General features: G+C 41.4%; 1 protein-coding gene across 1 annotated transcript in view; it reads right to left on the reverse strand.

Moving 5' to 3' along the window:
* FMN2 (formin 2) overlaps window positions 1-21499 on the reverse strand; it is a 315362-nt gene that overhangs the window by 18657 nt on the left and 275206 nt on the right. The window contains exon 16 of the mRNA XM_049696985.1: window positions 12348-12497. Coding sequence (XP_049552942.1) covers window positions 12348-12497 — 150 coding nt within the window. The remainder of the gene's footprint in view (window positions 1-12347; window positions 12498-21499) is intronic.

Genomic DNA, 21499 nt, shown 5'->3' on the forward strand with positions numbered 1-21499 from the left:
CTAATTTCAACCTATAATTTTAAAATGTGCGTGTTTACTTTTTTATTGTCTGCATCTCTCACTAGAGGGTAAGATCCACATGGCCAGGGAATTTGCCGACCACAGAGTAGCGCATAAATAACTGTTGAATTAATAAATTCATGAATTTAATTTCCTACTACACCTTTTTTTTTTTTTTTTTTTTCGGTACGTGGGCCTCTCACTGTTGTGGCCTCTCCCGCCGCGGAGCACAGGCTCCGGACGCGCAGGCCCAGCGGCCATGGCCCACGGGCCCAGCTGCTCTGCGGCATGCGGGATCCTTCCAGACCGGGGCACGAACCCGTGTCCCCTGCATTGGCAGGCGGACTGTCAACCACTGCGCCACCAGGGAAGCCCTCCTACTACATCTTAATGCATATTAATTACTCCTTTAATGAGCCTAGGTCACATTCCCTACATATTCTCAGGGACCATTTGCACTGTCCTGTCTTGTTTGTCAATTTCCTTCCAAGGTTCCCACTACAGGGGTCAGAACTAGGAAGAGGGTTGCTTTATGGGTCGTTCCTGTAGAAACTGATGCCTGAATTTAATGGGTAAGCGGTTGGCCAACTTCACGTACTGCTCCAATGTGACAGTGCTGGGCAGAGGTCCAAGAGGCAGTTCCACTTATGTGTCCAACAAACACATGACTACAGAATAATAAGCCTCTTTCCTTAGCTCAGGTTTATTTTCAGTTGCTTTGAAAGTGGTTGCTTCCTTCTACTCTGATGACATCATACTTTGAACCTGAACACACAGCTCAGTGTATGAGGTGCCTCTGGTCTAACGTGTACCCTCCTAAGGCCGGACACTCACACGCTTTCCTTCCAACCACAGACCAGCTGGGCAGAGACTAGACCTGACTAACACACGCTCGTGCAGCTGGAGGAGTAGCTGCCCTTTCTCCTGGTTCCTCAAAGACCACCTGCCTCAGAATAAAGGGAACCAGCAAATTAAGTTAGACAGCACTTTAAACACAACTCTTACTAATGTCACCACTGATTTATGAAATCAAAATGGCTTAAGCTGGGACTCCCCTGGTGGTCCAGTGGTTAAGACTCTGTGCTGCTAATGCAGGGGGCCTGGATTCCATCCTTGGTCAGGGAACTAGATCCCACATGCTGCAACTAAGACCTGGCACAGCCAAATAAATAAATAAATATTTTTTAAAAGTCTTAAGCTGACTACAAGTGAAATGGTGATAGGCTGCACTGCACACGATGGGGCTTGAAGCCCGGGTGCCAGAGCCCAATTTCCTAGTTTAGGACGTCCTCCCCTCCTAGGACCGCCTGTGAAGCTCCTACTTGATTCAGATCTGTGTGCAAAGAATAATTCTGGAGGCACTGATGCCCCTCTTGCTTCCCCCTCCTGTGACACCTCACCAAGGCTAGGCTGTCAGCTCCAGGGAGACGGGGCCTTCATCAAATGACTGAGGGTCTCCTGTGCCTGGACACTTAACATGGAATGAGAGGATGACCACACATCACAAGCTGGACTCTGCCTGAAAACTGAGTCTGGCTACAACAGAGCAAAAGCGGGCAGTGAAATTGTCTCTCCAAGGACCACAGTTCCTCCATCACGGTGGAAAAGCACAAGTGTCCCTAGTACCCTGTGCTAAGTCGTCCGAGCTCCCCTGGGCCCCCACGTGGCTTGGTGATGCTGATGACTTCCTGGAGATAAGACATGGGTCACCTGGGTCCTCACGCATGGACACTGTGCTCTGTGAGGCCTTGGGGAGAGGCTGGGCACCATTCACGTCAGTTTGTCCCCATATTCTGGACAGAGTCGAGCTGACATTTTTTTAAAGTTATTTTTCATATGTTTTGTGTTGCTCAGTAATAACTAGTCCAAATTTCTTTGAAGAAGAATTTCTTATTAACAAGTGTACAAGCCTAGTTGCAAGTATATGAAGAAATATTTTTTCGGACTCACGACAAAACCAATGGGTCAGCTGTCTGAAGCATCAAAACAAGAGTAGAGCATAATGTAAATAAGAAGTGATAGGTCACATGAACGCTGTCAAACAAAAGCTCAACTTGGACTCAGAATCAAGACATTTTACCAACGAAGAAAGCAACTGAGTCACAATAATGCCTTGTATTTACAGATGTGATTTTTTTTAGTCATATATTTTATACACATCAGTGTATACATGTCAATCCCAATGGCCCAATTCATCACACGACCACCCCCCCCCCGCAGCTTTCCCCTTGGTGTCCATAGGTTTGTTCTCTACATCTGTGTCTCAACTTCTTCCCTGCAAACCAGTTCATCTGTACCATTTTTCTAGGTTCCACATACATGCGTTAATATACGATATTTGTTTTTCTTTTTCTGCCTTACTTCACTCTGTATGACAGTCTTTAGATCCATCCACGTCTCAACAAATGACCCAATTACGTTCCTTTTTATGGCTGAGTAATATTCCATTGTATATATTTACCACATCTTCCTTATCCATTCGTCTGTCGATGGGCATTTAGGATGCTTCCATGACCTGGCTATTATAAATAGTGCTGCAATGAACATTGGGGTGCATGTGTCTTCTTGAATTATGGTTTTCTCTGGGTATATGCCCAGTACTGGGATTGCTAGATCATATGATAATTCTATTTTTAGTTTTTTAAGGAACTTCCATACTGTTCTCCATAGTGGCTGTATCAATTTACATTCCCACCAACAGTGCAGGAGGGTTCCCTTTTCTCCACACCCTCTCCAGCATTTGTTGTCTGTAGATTTTCTGATAATCCCATTCTAACTGGTGTGAGGTGATACCTCATTGTAGTTTTGATTTGCATTTCTCTAATAATTAGTGATGTAGAGCAGCTTTTCATGTGATTCTTGGCTATCTGTATGTCTTCTTTGGAGAAATGTCTATTTAGGTCTTCTGCCCATTTTTGGATTGGGTTGTCTGTTTTTTTAATATTGAGCTGCATGAGCTGTTTCTATATTTTGGAGATTAATCCTTTGTCCATTGATTTGTTTGCAAATATTTTCTCCCATTCTAAGGGTCGTCTTTTCATCTTCTTTATGGTTTCCTTTGCTGTGCAAAAGCTTTGAAGTTTCATTAGGTGCCATTTGTTTATTTTTGTTTTTATTTCCATTACTCTAGGAGGTGGATCAAAAAAGATCCTGCTGTGATTTATGTCAAAGAGAGTGCTTCCTATGTTTTCCTCTAAGAGTTTTATAGTGTCCGGTCTTACATTTAGGTCTCTAACCCATTTTGAGTTCATTTTTGTGTATGGTGTTAGGGAGTGTTCTAATTTCGTCCTTTTACATGTAGCTGTCCAGTTTTCCCAGCACCACTTATGGAAGAGACAGTCTTTTCTCCATTGTATATCCTTGCCTCCTTTCTCATAGATTAGTTGACCATAGGTGTGTGGGCTTACCGCTGGGCTTTCTATCTTGTTCCATTGATCTATGTTTCTATTTTTGTGCCAGTACCATATTGTCTTGATTACTGTAGATTTGTAGTATAGTCTGAAGTCAGGGAGCCTGATTCCTCCAGCTCTGTTTTTTTCCCCTCAAGACTGCTTTGGCTATTTGGGGTCTTTTGTGTCTCCATACAAATTTTAAGACTTTTTGTTCTAGTTCTGTAAAAAATGCCATTGGTAATTTGATAGGGATTGCATTGAATCTGTAGATTGCTTTGGGTAGTATAGTCATTTTCACAATATTGACTCTTCCAATCCAAAAACATGGTATATATCTCCATCTGTTGCTATCATCTTTAATTTCTTTCATCAGTGTCTTATAATTTTCTGCATACAGGTCTTTTGTCTCCCTAGGTAGGTTTATTCCTAGGTATTTTATTCTTTTTCTTGCAATGGTAAATGGGAGTGTTTCCTTAATTTCTCTTTCAGATTTTGCATCATTAGTGTATAGGAATGCAAGAGACTTCTGTGCATTAATTTTGTATCCTGCAACTTTATCAAATTCATTGATTAGCTCTAGTAGTTTTCTGGTGGCATCTTTAGGATTCTCTATGTATAGTATCATGTCATCTGCAAACAGTGACACTTTTATTTCTTCTTTTCCAATTTGTATTCATTTTATTTCTTTTTCTCCTCTGACTGCTGTGGCTGGGTCTTCCAAAGCTATGTTGAATAATAGTGGTGAGAGTGGACATCCTTGTCTTTTTCCTGATCTTAGAGGAAATGCTTTCAGTTTTCCACCATTGAGAATGATGTTTGCTGTATGTTTCTCGTATATGGCCTTTATTATGTTGAGGTAGGTTCCCTCTATGCCCAATTTCTGGAGAGTTTTTATCATGAATGGGTGTTGAATTCTGTCAAAAGCTTTTTCTGCATCTATTGAGATGATCATGTGGTTTTTATTCTTCAATTTGTTAATATGGTGTATCACACTGATTGATTTGCATATATTAAAGAATCCTTGCATCCCTGTGATAAATCCCACTTGATCATGGTGAATGATCCTTTTAATGTGTTGTTGGATTCTGTTTGCTAGTATTTTGTTGAGGATTTTTGCAGCTATATTCAACAGTGATATTGGTCATTAATTTTCTTTTTTTGTAGTATCTTTGTCTGGTTTTGGTATCAGGATGATGGTGGGCTCATAGAATGAGTTTGGGAGTGCTTCTTCCTCTGCAATTTTTTGGAAGAGTTTGAGAAGGATGGGTGTTATCTCTTCTCTAAATGTTTGATAGAATTCACCTGTGAAGCCTTCTGGTCCTGGACTTTTGTTTTGTGGAAGATTTTTAATCACAGTTTCAATTTCATTACTTGTGATTGGTCTGTTCATATTTTCTATTTCTTCCTGGTTCAGTCTTGGAAGGTTATCCCTTTCTAAGAATCTGTCCACTTCTTCCAGTTTGTCCATTTTATTGGCATAGAGTTGCTTGTAGTAGTCTCTTAGGATGCTTTGTATTTCTGCGGTGTCTGTTGTAACTTCTGTTTTTCATTTCTAATTTAATTGATTTGCGTCCTCTCCCTCTGTTTCTTGATGAGTCTGGCTAATGGTTTAACAATTTTGTTTATCTTTTCAAAGAACTATCTTTTAGGTTTGTTGATCTTTGCTATTGTTTTCTTTGTTTCTATTTCAGTTATTTTTCTTGTTTCTTTAGGTAGGCTTGTAAACGTATAAACTTCCCTCTCAGAGCTGCTTTTGCCGCATCCCATAGGTTTTGGATCATCGTGTTTTCATTGTCATTTGTCCCTAGGTATCTTTTGACTTCCTCTTTGATTTCTTCAGTGATCTCTTCGTTATTTAGTAACGTATTGTTTAGCCTCCATGTGTTTGTGTTTTTTATGTTTTTTCCCCTGAAATTCATTTCTAATCTCATAGTGTTGTGGTCAGAAAAGATGCTTGATATGATTTCAATTTTCTTAAATTTACTGAGGCTTGATTTGGGACCCAAGATGTGATCTATCCTGGAGAATGTTCCATGCACACTTGAGAAGAGAGTGTAATCTGCTGTTTTTGGATGGAATGTCCTGTAAATATCAATTAAATCTATCTGGTCTATTGTGTCATTTAAAGCTTCCCTTTCCTTATTTATTTTCATTTTGGATGATCTGTCCATTGGTGTAAGTGAGGTGTTAAAGTCCCAAACTATTATTGTGTTACTGTCGATTTCCTCTTTTATAGCTGTTAGCAGTTGCCTTATGGATTGAGGTGCTCCTATGTTGGGTTCATAAATATTTAGAATTGTTATATCTTCTTCTTGGATTGATCCCTCAATCATTATGTAGTGTCCTTCCTTGTCTTTTGTAACATTCTTTCTTTTAAAGTCTATTTTATCTGATATGAGTATTGCTACTCCAGCTTTCTTTTCATTTCCATTTGCATGGACTATCTTTTTGCATCTCCTCACTTTCAGTCTGTATGTGTCCCTAGGTCTGACGTGGGTCTCTTGTAGACAGCATATATATCGGTCTTGTTTTTGTATCCATTCAGCAAGCCTGTGTCTTTTGGTTGGAGTATTTATTCCATTCACCTTTAAGGTAATTATCGATATGTATGTTCCTATGACCATTTTCTTAATTGTTTGTTTTTTGTTTTTGGTATGCGGGTCTCTCACTGTTGTGGCCTCTCCCGTTGCAGAGCACAGCCTCCAGATGTGCAGGCTCAGTGGCCATGGCTCACGGGCCTAGCCGCTCCATGGCATGTGGGATCTTCCCAGACCATGGCACAAACCTGTGTTCCCTGCATCGGCAGGCAGACTTTCAACTGCTGCGCCACCAGGGAAGCCCATTGGGTTTGTTTTTGTAAGTCCTTTTCTTCTCTTGCGTTTCCCACTTAGAGAAATTCCTTTAGCTTTTGTTGTAGAGCTAGTTTGGTAGTGCTGAATTCTCTTAACTTTTGCTTGTCTGTAAAGCTTTTGATTTATCCTTCAAATCTGAATGAGATCCTTGCTGGGTAGCATAATCTTGTTTGTAGGTTCTTCCCTTTCATCACTTTAAGTATATCATGCCACTCCCATCTGGCTTGTAGAGTTTCTGCTGAGAAATCAGCTGTTAACCTTATGGGAGTTCCCTTGTATGTTATTTGTCATTTTTCCCTTGGTGCTTTCAATAATTTTTCTTTGTTTTTAATTTTTGTCAATTCGATTACTATGTGTCCCGGCGTGTTCCTCCTTGGATTTATCCTGTATGGGACTCGCTGCGCTTGCCGGACTTGGGTGGCTATTTCCTATCCCATGTTAGGGAAGTTTTTGACTATAATCTCTTCAAATATTTTCTTGGGTCCTTTCTCTCTCTCTTCCCCTTCTGGGGCCCTTATAATGTGAATGTTGTTGTGTTTAATAATTTCCCAGAGGTCTCTTAGGCTGTGTTCATTTATTTTCATTCTTTTTTCTTTATTCTGTTCAGCAGCAGTGCATTCCAGCATTCTCTCTTCCAGGTCACTTACCCATTTTTCTGCCTCAGTTATTCTGTTATTGATTCCTTCTAGTGTAGTTTTCATTTCAGTTACTGTATTGTTCATCTCTGTTTGTTCTTTCATTCTTCTAGGTCTTTGTTAAACATTTCTTGCATCTTCTCGATCTTTGCCTCCATTCTTTTTCCGAGATCCTTGATCATCTTCACTATCATTATTCTGAATTCTTTTTCTGGAAGGTTGCCTATCTCCACTTCAGTTAGTTGTTTATCTGGGGTTTTATCTTGTTCCTTCATCTGGTACATAGCCCTCTGCCTTTTCATCTTGTCTATCTTTCTGTGAATGTGGTTTTTGTTCCATAGGCTGCAGGATTGTAGTTCTTCTTGCTTCTGCTGTCTGCCCTCTGGTGGTTGAGGCTATCTAAGAGGGTTATGCAAGTTTCCTGATGGGAGGGACTGGTGGTGGGTAGAGCTGACTGTTGCTCTGGTGGGCAGAGCTCAGTAAAACTTTAATCTGCTTGACTGCTGATGGGTGAGGCTGGGTTCCCTCCCTGTTCGTTGTTTGGCCTGAGGCAATCCAACACTGAAGCCTACCTGGGCTCTTTGGTAGGGCTAAAGGCAGACTCTGGGAGGGCTCACACCAAGGAGTACTTCCCAGAACTTCTGCTGCCAGTGTCCTTGTCCCCATGGTGAGTCACAGCCACCCACCGCCTCTGCAGGAGACCCTCTAACACTAGCAGGTAGGTCTGGTTCAGTCTCCCCTGGGGCCATTGCTCCTTCCCCTGGGTCTCGATGCTCACACTACTTTGTGTGTGACCCCCAAGAGTGGAGTCTCTGTTTCCCCCAGTCCTGTCGAAGTCCTGCAATCAAATCCTACTAGACTTCAAAGTCTGATTCTCTAGGAATTTCTCCTCCCGTTGCCGGACTCCCAGCTTGGGAAGCCTGATGTGGGGCTCAGAACCTTCACTCCAGTGGATGGACTTCTGTGGTATAAGTGTTCTCCAGTCTCTGAGTCACCCACCCAGCAGTTATGGAATTTGATTTTACTGTGATTGCACCCCTCCTACCATCTCATTGTGGCTTCTCCTGTATCTTTGGATGTGGTGTATCATTTTTCATGAGTTCCAGTGTCTTCCTATCGATGATTGTCCAGCAGCTAGTTGTGATTCTGGTGTTCTCACAAGAGGGATTGAGAGCACATCCTTCTACTCCAGCATCTTGGTTCAGGTCTCATACAGATGTGTTCTTAACACGCCTTACCAGAATGTCACATGACCTTGTGTGTTGTCATGATCAGGACTTTATATTAAATGATGGAGAAACAGCCACTGAGCATCTAGCATGGAGACACTGTGCTACATACTCTAATATATAACCTCATTTAGTTACACAGTCTCACTGCAAAACAGGTATTACTGTCTCCATTTTGCTGACTTTGAAACCATGCCTTGGGACTTCCTTGGCAGTCCAGTGGTTAAGACTTCACCTTCCAATTCAGGGGCTGCGTGTTCCATCCCTTGTGGGGCAGCTAAGCTTCCCACATGCCTTGTGGCCAAAAAACCAAAACACAAAACAGAAGCAATACTGTAACAAATTCAATAAAGACTTTAAAAATGGTCCACGTCAAAAAACTCTTTAAAAAAAAAGAAAGCATGCCTTCCTAAGACTCAAGTGGGCAAGAGGGAGAGCTAACTCAAATGCTCATGTTTTCCACACCACATCAATGAGAAGGACAGCAGACCTTTTCACCATAGACTAGAATTTCACCATTTCAAGAAATACATCTACTAACTCATGCGAGTCATTAGGAAAAGTCAGAAAATATGTTACTACCACTCTGTACTCAGCCACCGATTAGAAAGAATGGGATGAGGACATTTTATAGAGTATTTACAACCTTAAACATATTATTCAATGTATACTTTCCAAATTAGAGCAAGGAAAACTTGAACAGAAAAGAAAACTTCAACCACACCATTAAACCACCTTTTGGGTTATTTCTACCATGCTAGGGCATTCTGCTAGTTACACAGGTTACCTTTAAAGGCTTAATAAATTAGGGCTAGTAGATTATTATTTACTTTCTTTGGGCAACTGCTCTCCCTAACTCCAGTGACAGTGCTGAGAACGAGACTGTCGACCATGGCAACACTCCCCTCTGGCTGCAGGACTGCGTCTGTGAACCACTGAACCAACCACGGTATCCATGCCTCTGGCCACTGTGGCTGATCCAAAGATGAACACGACTCCTCTGGAGTTCCTCCCTGGAATTAATCTACAGGGTAGAGAATGCCCTCTCCTCCTGAGTTAGGAGAATGTGAGCCATGGCTGGACTGATGGCCAGGGGTCCACTCATAAAGAAACAGCCTGGCCTGGAAGTTAGGCTGGAGTACAGAGCAGGTGGGAGGGAGGGTGCTGGAAGGGGAGAGAGGGTGAGAGAGTGAGGACGAGAGAGATAAAGAGAGGAGGAGAGAGAGGAGAGGAGGAGGAGGGGCCATTTAAAAGACAGGTGGAGGGCGGCAGGTAGAGACACACCTGACTAACAGCCCCCTCAACCTGCCCTGCACAGCTGTGGTTAGTTAGGATTTCCACACTCAGGCACCCACAGCCACCTTCCATCCTGCTCTTCTGTGGTTTGACCGTCTAAACAAAGTCTCTCTTTTTGCTTCCAGTGTTTGGAGTGGGGTTTTTATTACCTCCAGTGGCAAACTTAAATTACCTAAGAAAACACGTTCATTACTTTACTAGACTAAGTTCTTATTTCCGTGTCTGCGTCAAATACAATGTGACAAGTAAAATCAGCAAATATGTATGGAAACACCAAAAGGGGGCACTGTGGCCTAGAGGCCCTGAGAGCGACACTGAAAAAGAAGACACAAAACACCATGTCCGAGAAACAAAGACAAATGCAAACATGGAAGAAGTCATGGTATAAAGTAAGAGCAGTACAGGACTATGAAAATATGCAGCCAGTACATATCACAGGAGAAGAGGAGGGAACACTCAGGTTGGGGAGAGCATCCCATCTGAAGCACATGTCACTTGAAGCCTTGCTCACACTGACATCGGTGTGTCAGGGGTTTAACCCTTCCACTGGCTGCACCCTGTGTCCTGTACATGTCTGGGGGCATCGGAACATTCCTGAAACACCCTTTCACCTAACTGCAGAGCACGTGCCAGCAAGCTTACACCAGGGCAAGGCTGCCTTCAAGGGTGGGCATTTGTGCAGCACACAGGGCCCCCTCTCAGGGCTCTGCACTTGGTTTAACAGTTTGCTGTCTTGAAATTTTTAATACTTTTTGAATAACAGGCCCGCCGTTTTTATTTCGCACTGTTTCCTTGAAATTTTGTGGCTGGTTTTCCACTAAGGAAAGGGACAAAATTTTGCTACAAACAATTCAGACCAACAGTCTTACTTTCCAAACCAGTCTCTTTGCCAAGAGACGTAATATAGTTTGGAAGTCAGAGGGCAAAGATGCTCTCTCACCTGCCACATGTTTTTCTTAGCCTTTCATTAAAAGCAAATGATTTAGGAAAATGAGAAGTGTGCAGTGGAGAGCACCTGTCACATGCCAGTTCACAGCACTGCCAAGTTGAAAGTGAAGTCACCAAGGGTGACTCAAAAAGCCCATTGTAATTTTTTTTTAGCAAAGGATGAAGTATAAAAAAAGGATTGGGTTGATTTTATGAGATATTCAGTGGGCATGTCCAATGCATCAACTATCATAAACAGTGGACTGTTAACCATAGTGTTGCCTGGTAACACAACTCTATCTCAGAAAGCACAGGCTGCAAATGGCTGGTCCTTCCTGACATCACCTCCACGGGGGCCTCTCAGCAGCTTCCCTACAAGCCACGCAGTAATGGGAGCTCAAATGACAGTCCCCCTGCCATCTCGCGCCAGGACCTCCAGAGCCACCTCCACAGGGCCTGCGGCCTCTGATGCAATTCACTTCCTCATCATGTGCCCTCAGGGCAGCTGCCCCCCAACACCAGTCTCCTCACTCCTGCCCTGTCCATGCCTATATCCCACCATGTCCACTCTCAACAGGATCGTCTCAGCTCCCTCGCAAAGTGAAACACTGATCTTTCCATTTTGTTCCTGAGTGTGAACGAGCCCCAGTCCCTTTAGGGGCCCAGGCTTAGATCAGAGCTGAAGAAGGCACGTGGGGAGTAGTGGCGTCAGGAAGGGAGGTTGTCTGTGACATGCTGACATTAAAACCAGTTTCCTCCTCACCGTTGTCCAAGCTGAGCAAGCCTTGCTGGGTGAAAAACTGGAAACATACAGCTAAGTCTGAAAGAAATGAACGGTGGTCCAAATGTGCCCGTGTTTACACGATTCTCCCTCCTGTCTCACCCGCATGGACTTCTAACATCTCATCTTTTATGTTAACTCCTGGTGATGTGTTTAGAATAAGCTCAGTGTTTTCCTTCTGCTCAGACTGCTCTCTTTTTGCATCCATTGTTCGCTGAAGCAGACTCCCTTCTCTGATGGAGCCTGGGTTCTAGGTAGGTAATTCTGTGAGTGAGCACAAGCCAGGCACAGTCCACATGCTCAGGACGTGTCCGCAATTAACTTCACCTGATTTAAGGATGGATGAGAATCTACTTACAGATGAAGACTAGGCAGGCGAGCGTGGTTTTGTATGTAAGCAAGACCAAAATGAAGATGATAAGCAGAAAACTGGAATTTTGTGCTCTGATGAATAAAGTCCCTTAGGAGGTAAGTTTTCTAAAGCAAAGTCCTTGTTAGGGCCAGGATGTTGGAAAGCACACCAACTGGTTCAGGATTAGGGTTAGGTTTCCTTTTCCTTTTTCCTTCTCCCTCCAGATCCAGCTACTTCGGGATGCTGCCGTGCATGGGCCAGCCTGCTTCCTGACTTGGTAACAGGACACCCCTGTGACCTTCATAATCAAGTGACAGAGACTCTATTTCATGTACTTAAGAAGAGAAACTTCCCTTCATTCCTGAAAGAATTTACTTTAGGAAATGTGATATGATCTGATAAGATTCTTGAAAAATCTTTTAAAAAATATTGATCATCAGTTTCTTGGTGACACCTGGGAGAAATTTTGATATGAATGGTGAAATTTTGACAGTATCTAATGAATTGAGCAAAAATAAAACCAAACTGATTCGTCTTACCTTATGGTCTTTTGAAGTGAGTGGGTTTGTCATCTCGGCAGTGTTCTTTCACTCCTGTTCTTACCTTGTTTGCTTCTGTGTGGCCTCCTCATCACAGAAGCTGTTTTACCAGAAGGTGGTCCTGGCAAACCATCACTCTAGCTGTCCTTTGTAGCATCACAGCCATTGTGCTGACTTTTCTTACTCAGGCTGCAAATACTGTCTGATCTCAGCACCCTCTCAGACTGGAGACCCAGAGTTAGAACCTAATTTGTCATTCAGGCTATAAAAGTTGGCAATCCCTAATTGGCCACACCCGAGAAAACATGTTTCAAAATGCCACTGTGTAAATGAAAAACACCTACTTCTCTTGTAGAATAAGTTTGTTTTCTTTCTTCCAAAAGTCTTTAAAGTCGGAGCTGAATTCATGCCAGATACTGAAGAAAACATTTGGGGACACTTCCTTCTCTCCAATTTTTGGTCTCATGAAGAAATAGGCTGTAGTCTCCAAAAAGCTGTCAAAGCATGCACACACACACACAAACACACACACACACGTATAAAAGCTATGATTACTTTCCAACATGGGATATTCTTTCCCCATCCAAATGCTGATTTCATTCATGCAGTTATTATTACCAAGAGGACTCAACTCCTCAGGCACCAACAGTAGTTCTCTTAAGGTTTCATGTTAGGGTTTTTGGACTCAGATGTTAGCAGCTAACAAGAGTCCTCCATATACTGGTAGCTATCCCTGGTCCAACCATTTTCAAAATTAATCACTATGTGTCCAACCTATTTCAGAAATGAACCTGTAATCAAGTTGGGACATAAGGGAAGTGTTGGGTCTATACTTTCCTTCTAGACTCTAAACAAATGAAATATCGGCTCTTTGTCCCCAAACTAATATGTCTCTATATGTGTATTATACTGCTTCTATACTATGGGCTTCCTACATTGCTGATGGGAAAAAAAAGCAACAGCCCCGGGAGATACTGACAAAGGCTCCCACTGGAGATCATGGCAGCACCAATGAGTGGGTACCAGCAGGGCAGCCAGTATCGTGACAGTGGGTGGCAGTGCCCATCTCCAGAAGGTGCCATCGAGGCTGCTTCATATTACAACTACATGACACTCAGAAAGGTTTCAAAGGGTTATTTGACAAAGAACATACAACTAGTAAGTGGTAGATTTATGCTGCACCTTGACCTGGACCTCCCAGCCTCCAGAACTGTGAGAAGTAAATGTTCACTGTTTAGGCCACCCAGTCTATGGTATTTTCTTATAACAGCCAGAACTAAGTCAAGGACAAATGATCTAGATTCTTCAATACATAAATGTAAAGGGAAAAAAAAGTCTATTATAAAGACTTAAGAGATATTGTCTGATTATAATGGTTTGAACTTCTTTATATATTGCTTCAAACAAACTGTAAGAAAATAAAATCATTTTTTACATATATGAACTAATTGGACTTTCGAACAGAGACTGGGTATTTGGTGACATTAGGGATTATTATTATTTTTAGTGGTAAAACTGGTGCTTCTTATTTTTTAAAGGGGATTTTTTAGCGATACATATTAAAATATATATGGATGAAATTATACCTGTTGAGGATTTGCTTCACAAACAATATGGGAGGCGGCAAGTGGGCAGGGGTGTAGATGAAACCAAGTCAGGAACTGCTGGGTGATGAGTGCATGATGATCACTGTACATTTTGTTTACCATCTCTAAATCACAGCCAAGTTCCTCACCTGTATGGTCTTTAAGCTACCTACCCCTACTTCCTTCAGGAAAGTATCAAATCCATTGTCTCCTATTTCCAGCATCTGAAATCTCTTATTACTAGGTTTTCCTTCTGATCCTAAGAGCATATGAAGATTTCTGCATCTATAAATATTCTCTCATCCATGCAGACTCACTGAAAGACACCATGATTTATATACAGTTGCTTTATAATTCAATGCTCCTCTGTCCTCACTTGTTTTGAAATCTGGCTTCATAGGCCACCTTCACTACTTTCTTGCAAGAGTCTCTGATCTAAACCTACAACTTTTAGCAATTTTCATTCTCATGTCCTAAAATAATGGAACCATTACTGTCCTGTTTACTTGAACTTAAGAATGAGAAATTACTAACAGAGCTTTTCTTTTACTCCTTTAGGTTAAACCGATGCAAACTGAATTAAATGTATTATTTCCATTTTCCCTTTATGAAACTCTCAATTATAGGAGACAGCTGAGGTAATGATCACCTATTTCATGGCCTTACTTTGTATTAACTTCAGATTTACAGAAAAGTTGAAAAGATAGTGTTCAAGTATGGCCTCCACTCACCTTCTCCTAATATTAACATCTTACCCAGAAACAATACACTTAACACTGAAAGTGAGAGGAACTCTCTTGGCAGGAGCTACTGCAAACTGCCTTCTGAGTAAAGTAAGAGAAACTGTGTCAATGAGTAGGGACAACAGGTAAGGTGGTCACCCCACTGTGGTGCTGCCTGCTGGCCCCAAGACACACACACACACACACATACACGCGTGTGTGTGTGTGTGTGTGTGTATTTAATTGAAGTATAGTTTAAGTATAGTATTGTGCTAGTTTCAGGCTTACATCATAGTGATTCAGTTATTTTTTTCAGATTCTTTTCCATTATAGGTTATTATAAAATATTGAATATAGTTCCCAGTGCTATGCAGGGAACTTATAGGTTCTTGTTGCTAATATATTTATGTATAGTAGTTTTGTTCCACTTGTAGATGTATTTTGGATGTGTTTGTGTAGGGAGGTGAGCTCCATGTCCTCCTACTCTGCCATTTTGATCCCTCTCTGAGACTGATATACTGACATCAGTTTTAATTTATGTAAAGGTCCTGGTGTTGTCTCATAGTTATGTGGGGTGAGGGAAAGAGGGAAAGGAACTGAAATCATACAAAGTAGGCACTCTGACCACCATGGAATTAAATTAGAAGTCAATACCAGTAAAACTAACTGTCCAAATCATTTCTTTACCCTTTCTTCTAGTTTTATTGGGATATAATGGACACACAGCACTGTATCTGTTTAAGGTGTACAGCAAAGTGATTTGATTTGCAAACATCATGAAGTGACACCACAGTAACTATAGTGAACACCCACCATCTCATATAGATACAAAATTAAAGAAATATTAAAATTTTTTTTCCTTGTGATGAGAACGCTTAGGATACAGCAGGATTAATTGTATTTATCATGTGGTACATTACTTCCCTAGAATGTGTGCCTTTTAATTAACCTCATCCAATTCCCATCCCCCCACCCCCTGCCTTTGGTAACCACAAATTGGTTCTCTTTTTCTGAGTTTGTTTGTTTGCAGTATAATTGATTGACAACACTATGTTAGTTCCTATTACATGACACAGTGATTCAGTATTTCTATACATACCAAAATGATCACCACCATAAGTCTAGTTACACAGAAATATATTACATAGTCATTGATATAGTTATTGACTATATTCCCCACACTGTACATTTCATACCTGTGACTCATTTATTTTGCAACTCTTAAGTTTGTACCTATTAATCTCCCTCACCTATTTTTCTCTTCCCCCAACCTTTCCCTTCTGGCAACCACCTGTTTTTTCTCTGTATCTATGACTCTGCTTCTCTTTGTTATGTTGTTCATTTGTTTTGTTTTTAAATTCCACATATAAGTGAAATCATACGATATTTTTCTTTCTACATCTGACTCCTTTTGCCTATGTCCCCAGGGTCAGCTCCAGTTGCCTCTTGCCTCTCCAGGAAGCTCTACAAGATCAGCAGGTGGGTCTGACCCTGGCTTCTTTCAAATTACTGCTCTATTTCCCACAGCCTTCTGGGTCTCCTGAAAGTAAGTCTCACTGGTCATCAAAGCCAAACATTTTGGGGGATAGGGAAGATGGTGGAAGAGTAAGACGTGGAGATCACCTTCCTCCCCACAGATACATCAGAAATACTTTTACACGTGGAACTGCTCCTATAGAACACCCACTGAACGCTGGCAGAAGACCTCAGACTTCCCAAAAGGCAAGAAACTCCCCACGAACCAGGGTAGGGAAAAAGAAAAATCAGAGACAAAATAATAGGGAAGGGGACCTGCACCAGTGGGAGGGAGCCATGAAGGAGGAAAGGTTTCCACACACTAGGAAGCCCCTTCAAGGGCGGAGACTGCGGGTGGCAGAGGGGGGAAGCTTCGGAGCCACGGAGGAAAGCGCAGGCACAGGGGTGCGGAGGGCAAAGTGGAGAGATTCCCACACAGAGGATCGGTGCCGACCCACCAGCCCGAGAGGCTTGTCTGCTCACCCGCCGGGGTGGGCGTGACTGGGAGCTGAGGCTTGGGCTTCGGTCAGAGCGCAGGGAGAGGACTGGTGGCGTGAACACAGCCTGAAGGGGTTAGTGCACCACGGCTAGCCGGGAGGGAGTCCAGGGAAAAGTCTGGACCTGCCAAAGAGACAGGAGACTTTTTCTTCCCTCTTTGTTTCCTGGTGCCCGAGGAGAGGGGATTAAGACCGCTGCTTAAAGGAGCTCCAGAGATGGGCGCGAGCCGTGGCTAACAGTGCGGACCCCAGAGACGGGCATGAGATGCTAAGGCTGCTACTGCCGCCACCAAGAAGCCTGTGCGAGCACGGGTCACTATCCACACCACCCCTCCTGGGAGCCTGTGCAGCCTGCCACTGCCAGGGTCCCGGGATCCAGGGACAACTTCCCTGGGAGAACGCACGGCGCACCTCAGGCTGGTGCAACGTCACGCCGGCCTCTGCCACCACAGGCTCGCCCCGTACCCCTCCCTCCCCCTGGCCTGAGTGAGCCAAATCCCCGAATCGGCTGCTTCTTTAGCCCCGTCCTGTCTGAGGAAAGAATAGACACCCTCAGGCGACCTACACGCAGAGGCAGAGACAAATCCACAGCTGAACCCCGGGAGCTGTGCGAACAAAGAAGAGAAAAATTTCTCCCAGCAGCCTCAGGAGCAGGGATTAAATCTCCACAATCAACTTGATGTACCCTGCATCTGTGGAACACCTGAAAAGACAATGAACCATCCCAAATTGAGGAGGTGGACTTTCAGAACAATATATATTATTTTTTCCCCTTTTGCGCTTTTTGTGAGTGTGTATGTATATGCTTCTGTGTGAGATTTTGTCTGTATAGCTTTGCTATCACCATTTCTCCTAGGGTTCTGTCCATCTAATTGTTTTGTTTTGTTTTACTTAAAAATTTTTTTTCTTAATAATTATTTTTTATTTTAATTACTTTATTTTTTATCTTACTTTATTTTATTTTATCCTCTTTCTTTCTTTCTACTTTTTCTCCCTTTTATTCTGAGCCATGTGGATGAAAGGCTCTTGGTGCTCCAGCCAGGAGTCAGTGCTGTGCCTCTGAGGTGGGAGAGCCAACTTCAGAACACTGGTCCACATGAGACCTTGCAGCTCCACGTAATATCAAATAGTGAAAATCTCCCAGAGATCTCCATCTCAACGCCAGCACCCAGCTTCACTCAACGATCAGCAAGCTGCAGTGCTGGACACCAAATGGCAAACAACTAGCAAGACAGGAAAACAGCCCCATCCATTAGCAGAGAAGCTGCCTAAAATCATAAGTCCACAGACACCCCAAAACACACCACCAGACCTGGACTTGCCCGCCAGAAAGACAAGATCCAGCCTCAAACACAGGCACTAGTCCCCTCCACCAGGAAGCCTACACAACCCACTGAACCAACCTTAGCCACTGAGGACAGACACCAAAAACAACGGGAACTACGATCCTGCAGCCAGCAAAAAGGAGACCCCCAAACAGTAAGATAAGAAAAATTAAAAGACAGAAAAACACACAGCAGATGAAGGAGCAAGGTAAAAACCCACCAGACCTAATAAATGAAGAGGAAATAGGCAGTCTACCTGAAAAAAAATTTCAGAATAATGATAGTAAGGATGATCCAAAATCTTGGAAATAGAAGAGAGAAAATGCAAGAAACATTTAAAGGACCTAGAAGAACTAAAGAGGAAACAAGCAACGATGAACAACACAATAAATGAAATTAAAAATACTCTAGAGGGGACCAATAGCAGAATAACTGAGATAGAAGAACGGATAAGTGACCTGGAAAATAAAATAGTGGAAATAACTACTGCAGAGCAGAATAAAGAAAAAAGAATGAAAAGAACTGAGAACAGTCTCAGAGACCTCTGGGACAACATTAAACACATCAACATTCGAATTATAGGGGTCCCAGAAGAAGAAGAGAAAAAAAACTGAGAAAATATTTGACGAGACTATAGTTGAAATCTTCCCTAACATGGGAAAGGAAATAGTTAATCAAGTCCAGGAAGCACAGAGAGTCCCATACAGGATAAATCCAAGGAGAAACAAGCAAAGACACATACTAATCAAACTACCAAAAATTAAATACAAAGAAAACATAGCAACAACAAGCAGCAAGGGAAAAACAACAAATAACACACAAGGGAATCCCTATATGATTAACAGGTGATCTTTCAGCAGAAACTCTGCAAGCCAGAAGGGACTGGCAGGATATATTTAAAATGATTAAGGAGAAAAACCTACAACCAATATTACTCTACCCAGCAAGGATCTCATTCAGATTGGATGGAGAAATTAAAACCTTTACAGACAAGCAAAAGCTGAGAGAGTTCAGCACCACCAAACCAGCTTTACAACAAATGCTAAAGGAACTTCTCTAGGCAAGAAACAGAAGAGATGGAAAAGACCTACAATAAAAAACCCAAAACAATTAAGAAAATGAGAATAGGAACATACATATTGATAATTACCTTAAATGTAAATAGATTAAATGCTCCCACCAAAAGACAGAGACTGGCTGAATGGATACAAAACCAAGAACCATCTATACGCTGTGTACAAGAGACCCATTTCAGACCAAGGGACACATACAGACTGAAAGTGAGGGGATGGAAAAAGATATTACACGCAAATGGAAATCAAAAGAAAGCTGGAGTACCAATTCTTATATCAGGCAAAATAGACTTTTAAACAAAGACTATTACAAGAGATGAAGAAGGAAACTACATAATGATCAAGGGATCAATCCAAGAAGAACATATAACAATTCTAAATATTTATGAACCCAACATAGGAACACCGCAATACATAAGGCAAATACTAACACTCATAAAACGGGAAATCGACAGTAACACATTCGTAGTAGGCGACTTTAGCACCCCATTTCACCAATGGACAGATCATCCAAAATGAAAATAAATAAGGAAACACAAGCTTTAAATGATACAGTAAAAAAGATGGACCTAATTGATATTTATAGGACATTCCATCCAAAAACAACAAAATACACATTTTTCTCAAGTGCTCATGGAACATTCTCCAGGATAGATCATATCTTGGGTCACAAATCAAGCCTTGGTAAATGTAAGAAAATTGAAATTGTATCAAGTATCTTTTCCGACGACAATGCTATGAGACTAGATATCAATTAGAGGAAAAGATCTGTAAAAAATATAAACACATGGAGTCTAAATGTTGCACTACTTAATAACGAAGTGATCACTGAAGAAATCAAATAGGAAATAAAAAAATATCTAGAAACAAATGACAATGGAGACACGACCCAAAACCTATAGGATGCTGCAAAAGCAGTTCTAAGAGGGAAGTTTATAGCAATATAATCCTACATTAAGAAATAGGAAACATCTCGAATAAACAACCTAACCTTGTACCAAAAGCAATAAGAGAAAGAAAAACAAAACAAAACAAAAAACCAAATTTAGCAGAAGGAAAGAAATCATAAATATCAGATCAGAAATAAATGAAAAAGAAATGAAGGAAATGACAGCAAAGATCAATAAAACTAAAAGCTGTTTCTTTGAGAAGATAAACAAAGTTGATAAACCATTAGCCAGACTCATCAAGAACAAAAGGGAGAAGACTCAAATCAATAGAATTAGAAATGAAAAAGGAGAAGTAACAACTGACACTGCAGAAATACAAAAGATCATGAGAGAATACTACAAGCAAATCTATGCCAATGAAATGGACAAACTGGAAGAAATGGACAAATTCCTAGACATGCACAACCTGCCAAGAGTGAATCAGGAAGAAAAGGAGAAAGAGAAAATATGAACAGACAAATCACAAACACTGAAATTGAAACTGTGATTAAAAATCTTCCAACAAACAAAAGCCGAGGACCAGATGGCTTCACAGGCAAATTCTATCAAACATTTAAAGAAAAGCTAACACCTATCCTTCTCAAATTCTTCCAAAATATAGCAGAGGGAAGAACACTCCCAAACACATTCTACAAGGCCACCATCACCCTGATACCAAAACCACACAAAGATGTCACACAAAAAAAGAAAATTACAGGCCAATATCACTGATGAATATAGATGCAAAAATCCTCAACAAAATACTACCAAACAGAATCCAACAGCACATTAAAAGGATCATACACCATGATCAAGTAGGGTTTATTCCAGGAATGCAAGGATTCGTCAATATACACAAATCAATCAATGTCATACACCATATTAACAAATTGAAGGGGAAAAACCATATGATCATCTCAATAGATGCCGAGAAAGCTTTTGACAATATTCAACACCCATTTATGATAAAAACCCTGCAGAAAGTAGGCATAGTGGAAACTTTCCTCAACATAATACAGGCCATATATGACAAACCCACAGCCAACATTGTCCTCAATGGTGAAAAACTGAAACCATGTCCACTAAGATCAGGAACAAGACAAGGTTGCCCACTCTCACCACTCTCATTCAGCATCATTTTGGAACTTTTAGCCACAGCAATCAGAGAAGAAAAAGAAATAAAAGGAATACAAATTGGAAAAGAAGTAAAGCTGTCACTGTTTGCAAATGACCTGATATATACATAGAGAATCCTAAAGATGGTACGAGAAAACTACTAGAGCTAATCAATGAATTTGGTAAAGTAGCAGGATAAAAAATTAATGCATAGAAATCTCTGGCATTCCTATACACTAATGATGAAAAATCTGAAAGTGAAATTAAGAAAACACTCCCATTTACTATTGCAACAAAAAGAATAAAATATCTAGGAATAAACCTACCTAAGGAGACAAAAGACCTGTATGCAGAAAATTATAAGAAACTGATGAAAGAAATTAAGGATGATACAAATAGATGGAGAGATATACCATGTTCTTGGATTGGAAGAATCAACATTGTGAAAATGACTCTACTACCCAAAGCAATCTACAGATTCAATGCAATCCCTATCAAACTATCACTGGCATTTTTCACAGAACTAGAACAAAAAATTTCACAATTTGTATGGAAACAGAAAAGACCCAGAATAGCCAAAGCAATCTTGAGAACGAAAAATGAAGCTGGAGGAATCAGGCTCCCTGACTTCAGACTATACTACAAAGCTACAGTAATCAAGACAGTATGGTACTGGCACAAAAACAGAAAGACAGATCAATGGAACAGGATAGAAAGCCCAGAGATAAACCCA

This window comes from Orcinus orca, chromosome 14 (assembly GCF_937001465.1).
Source record: "Orcinus orca chromosome 14, mOrcOrc1.1, whole genome shotgun sequence".
Taxonomy (NCBI): Eukaryota; Metazoa; Chordata; class Mammalia; order Artiodactyla; family Delphinidae; genus Orcinus; species Orcinus orca.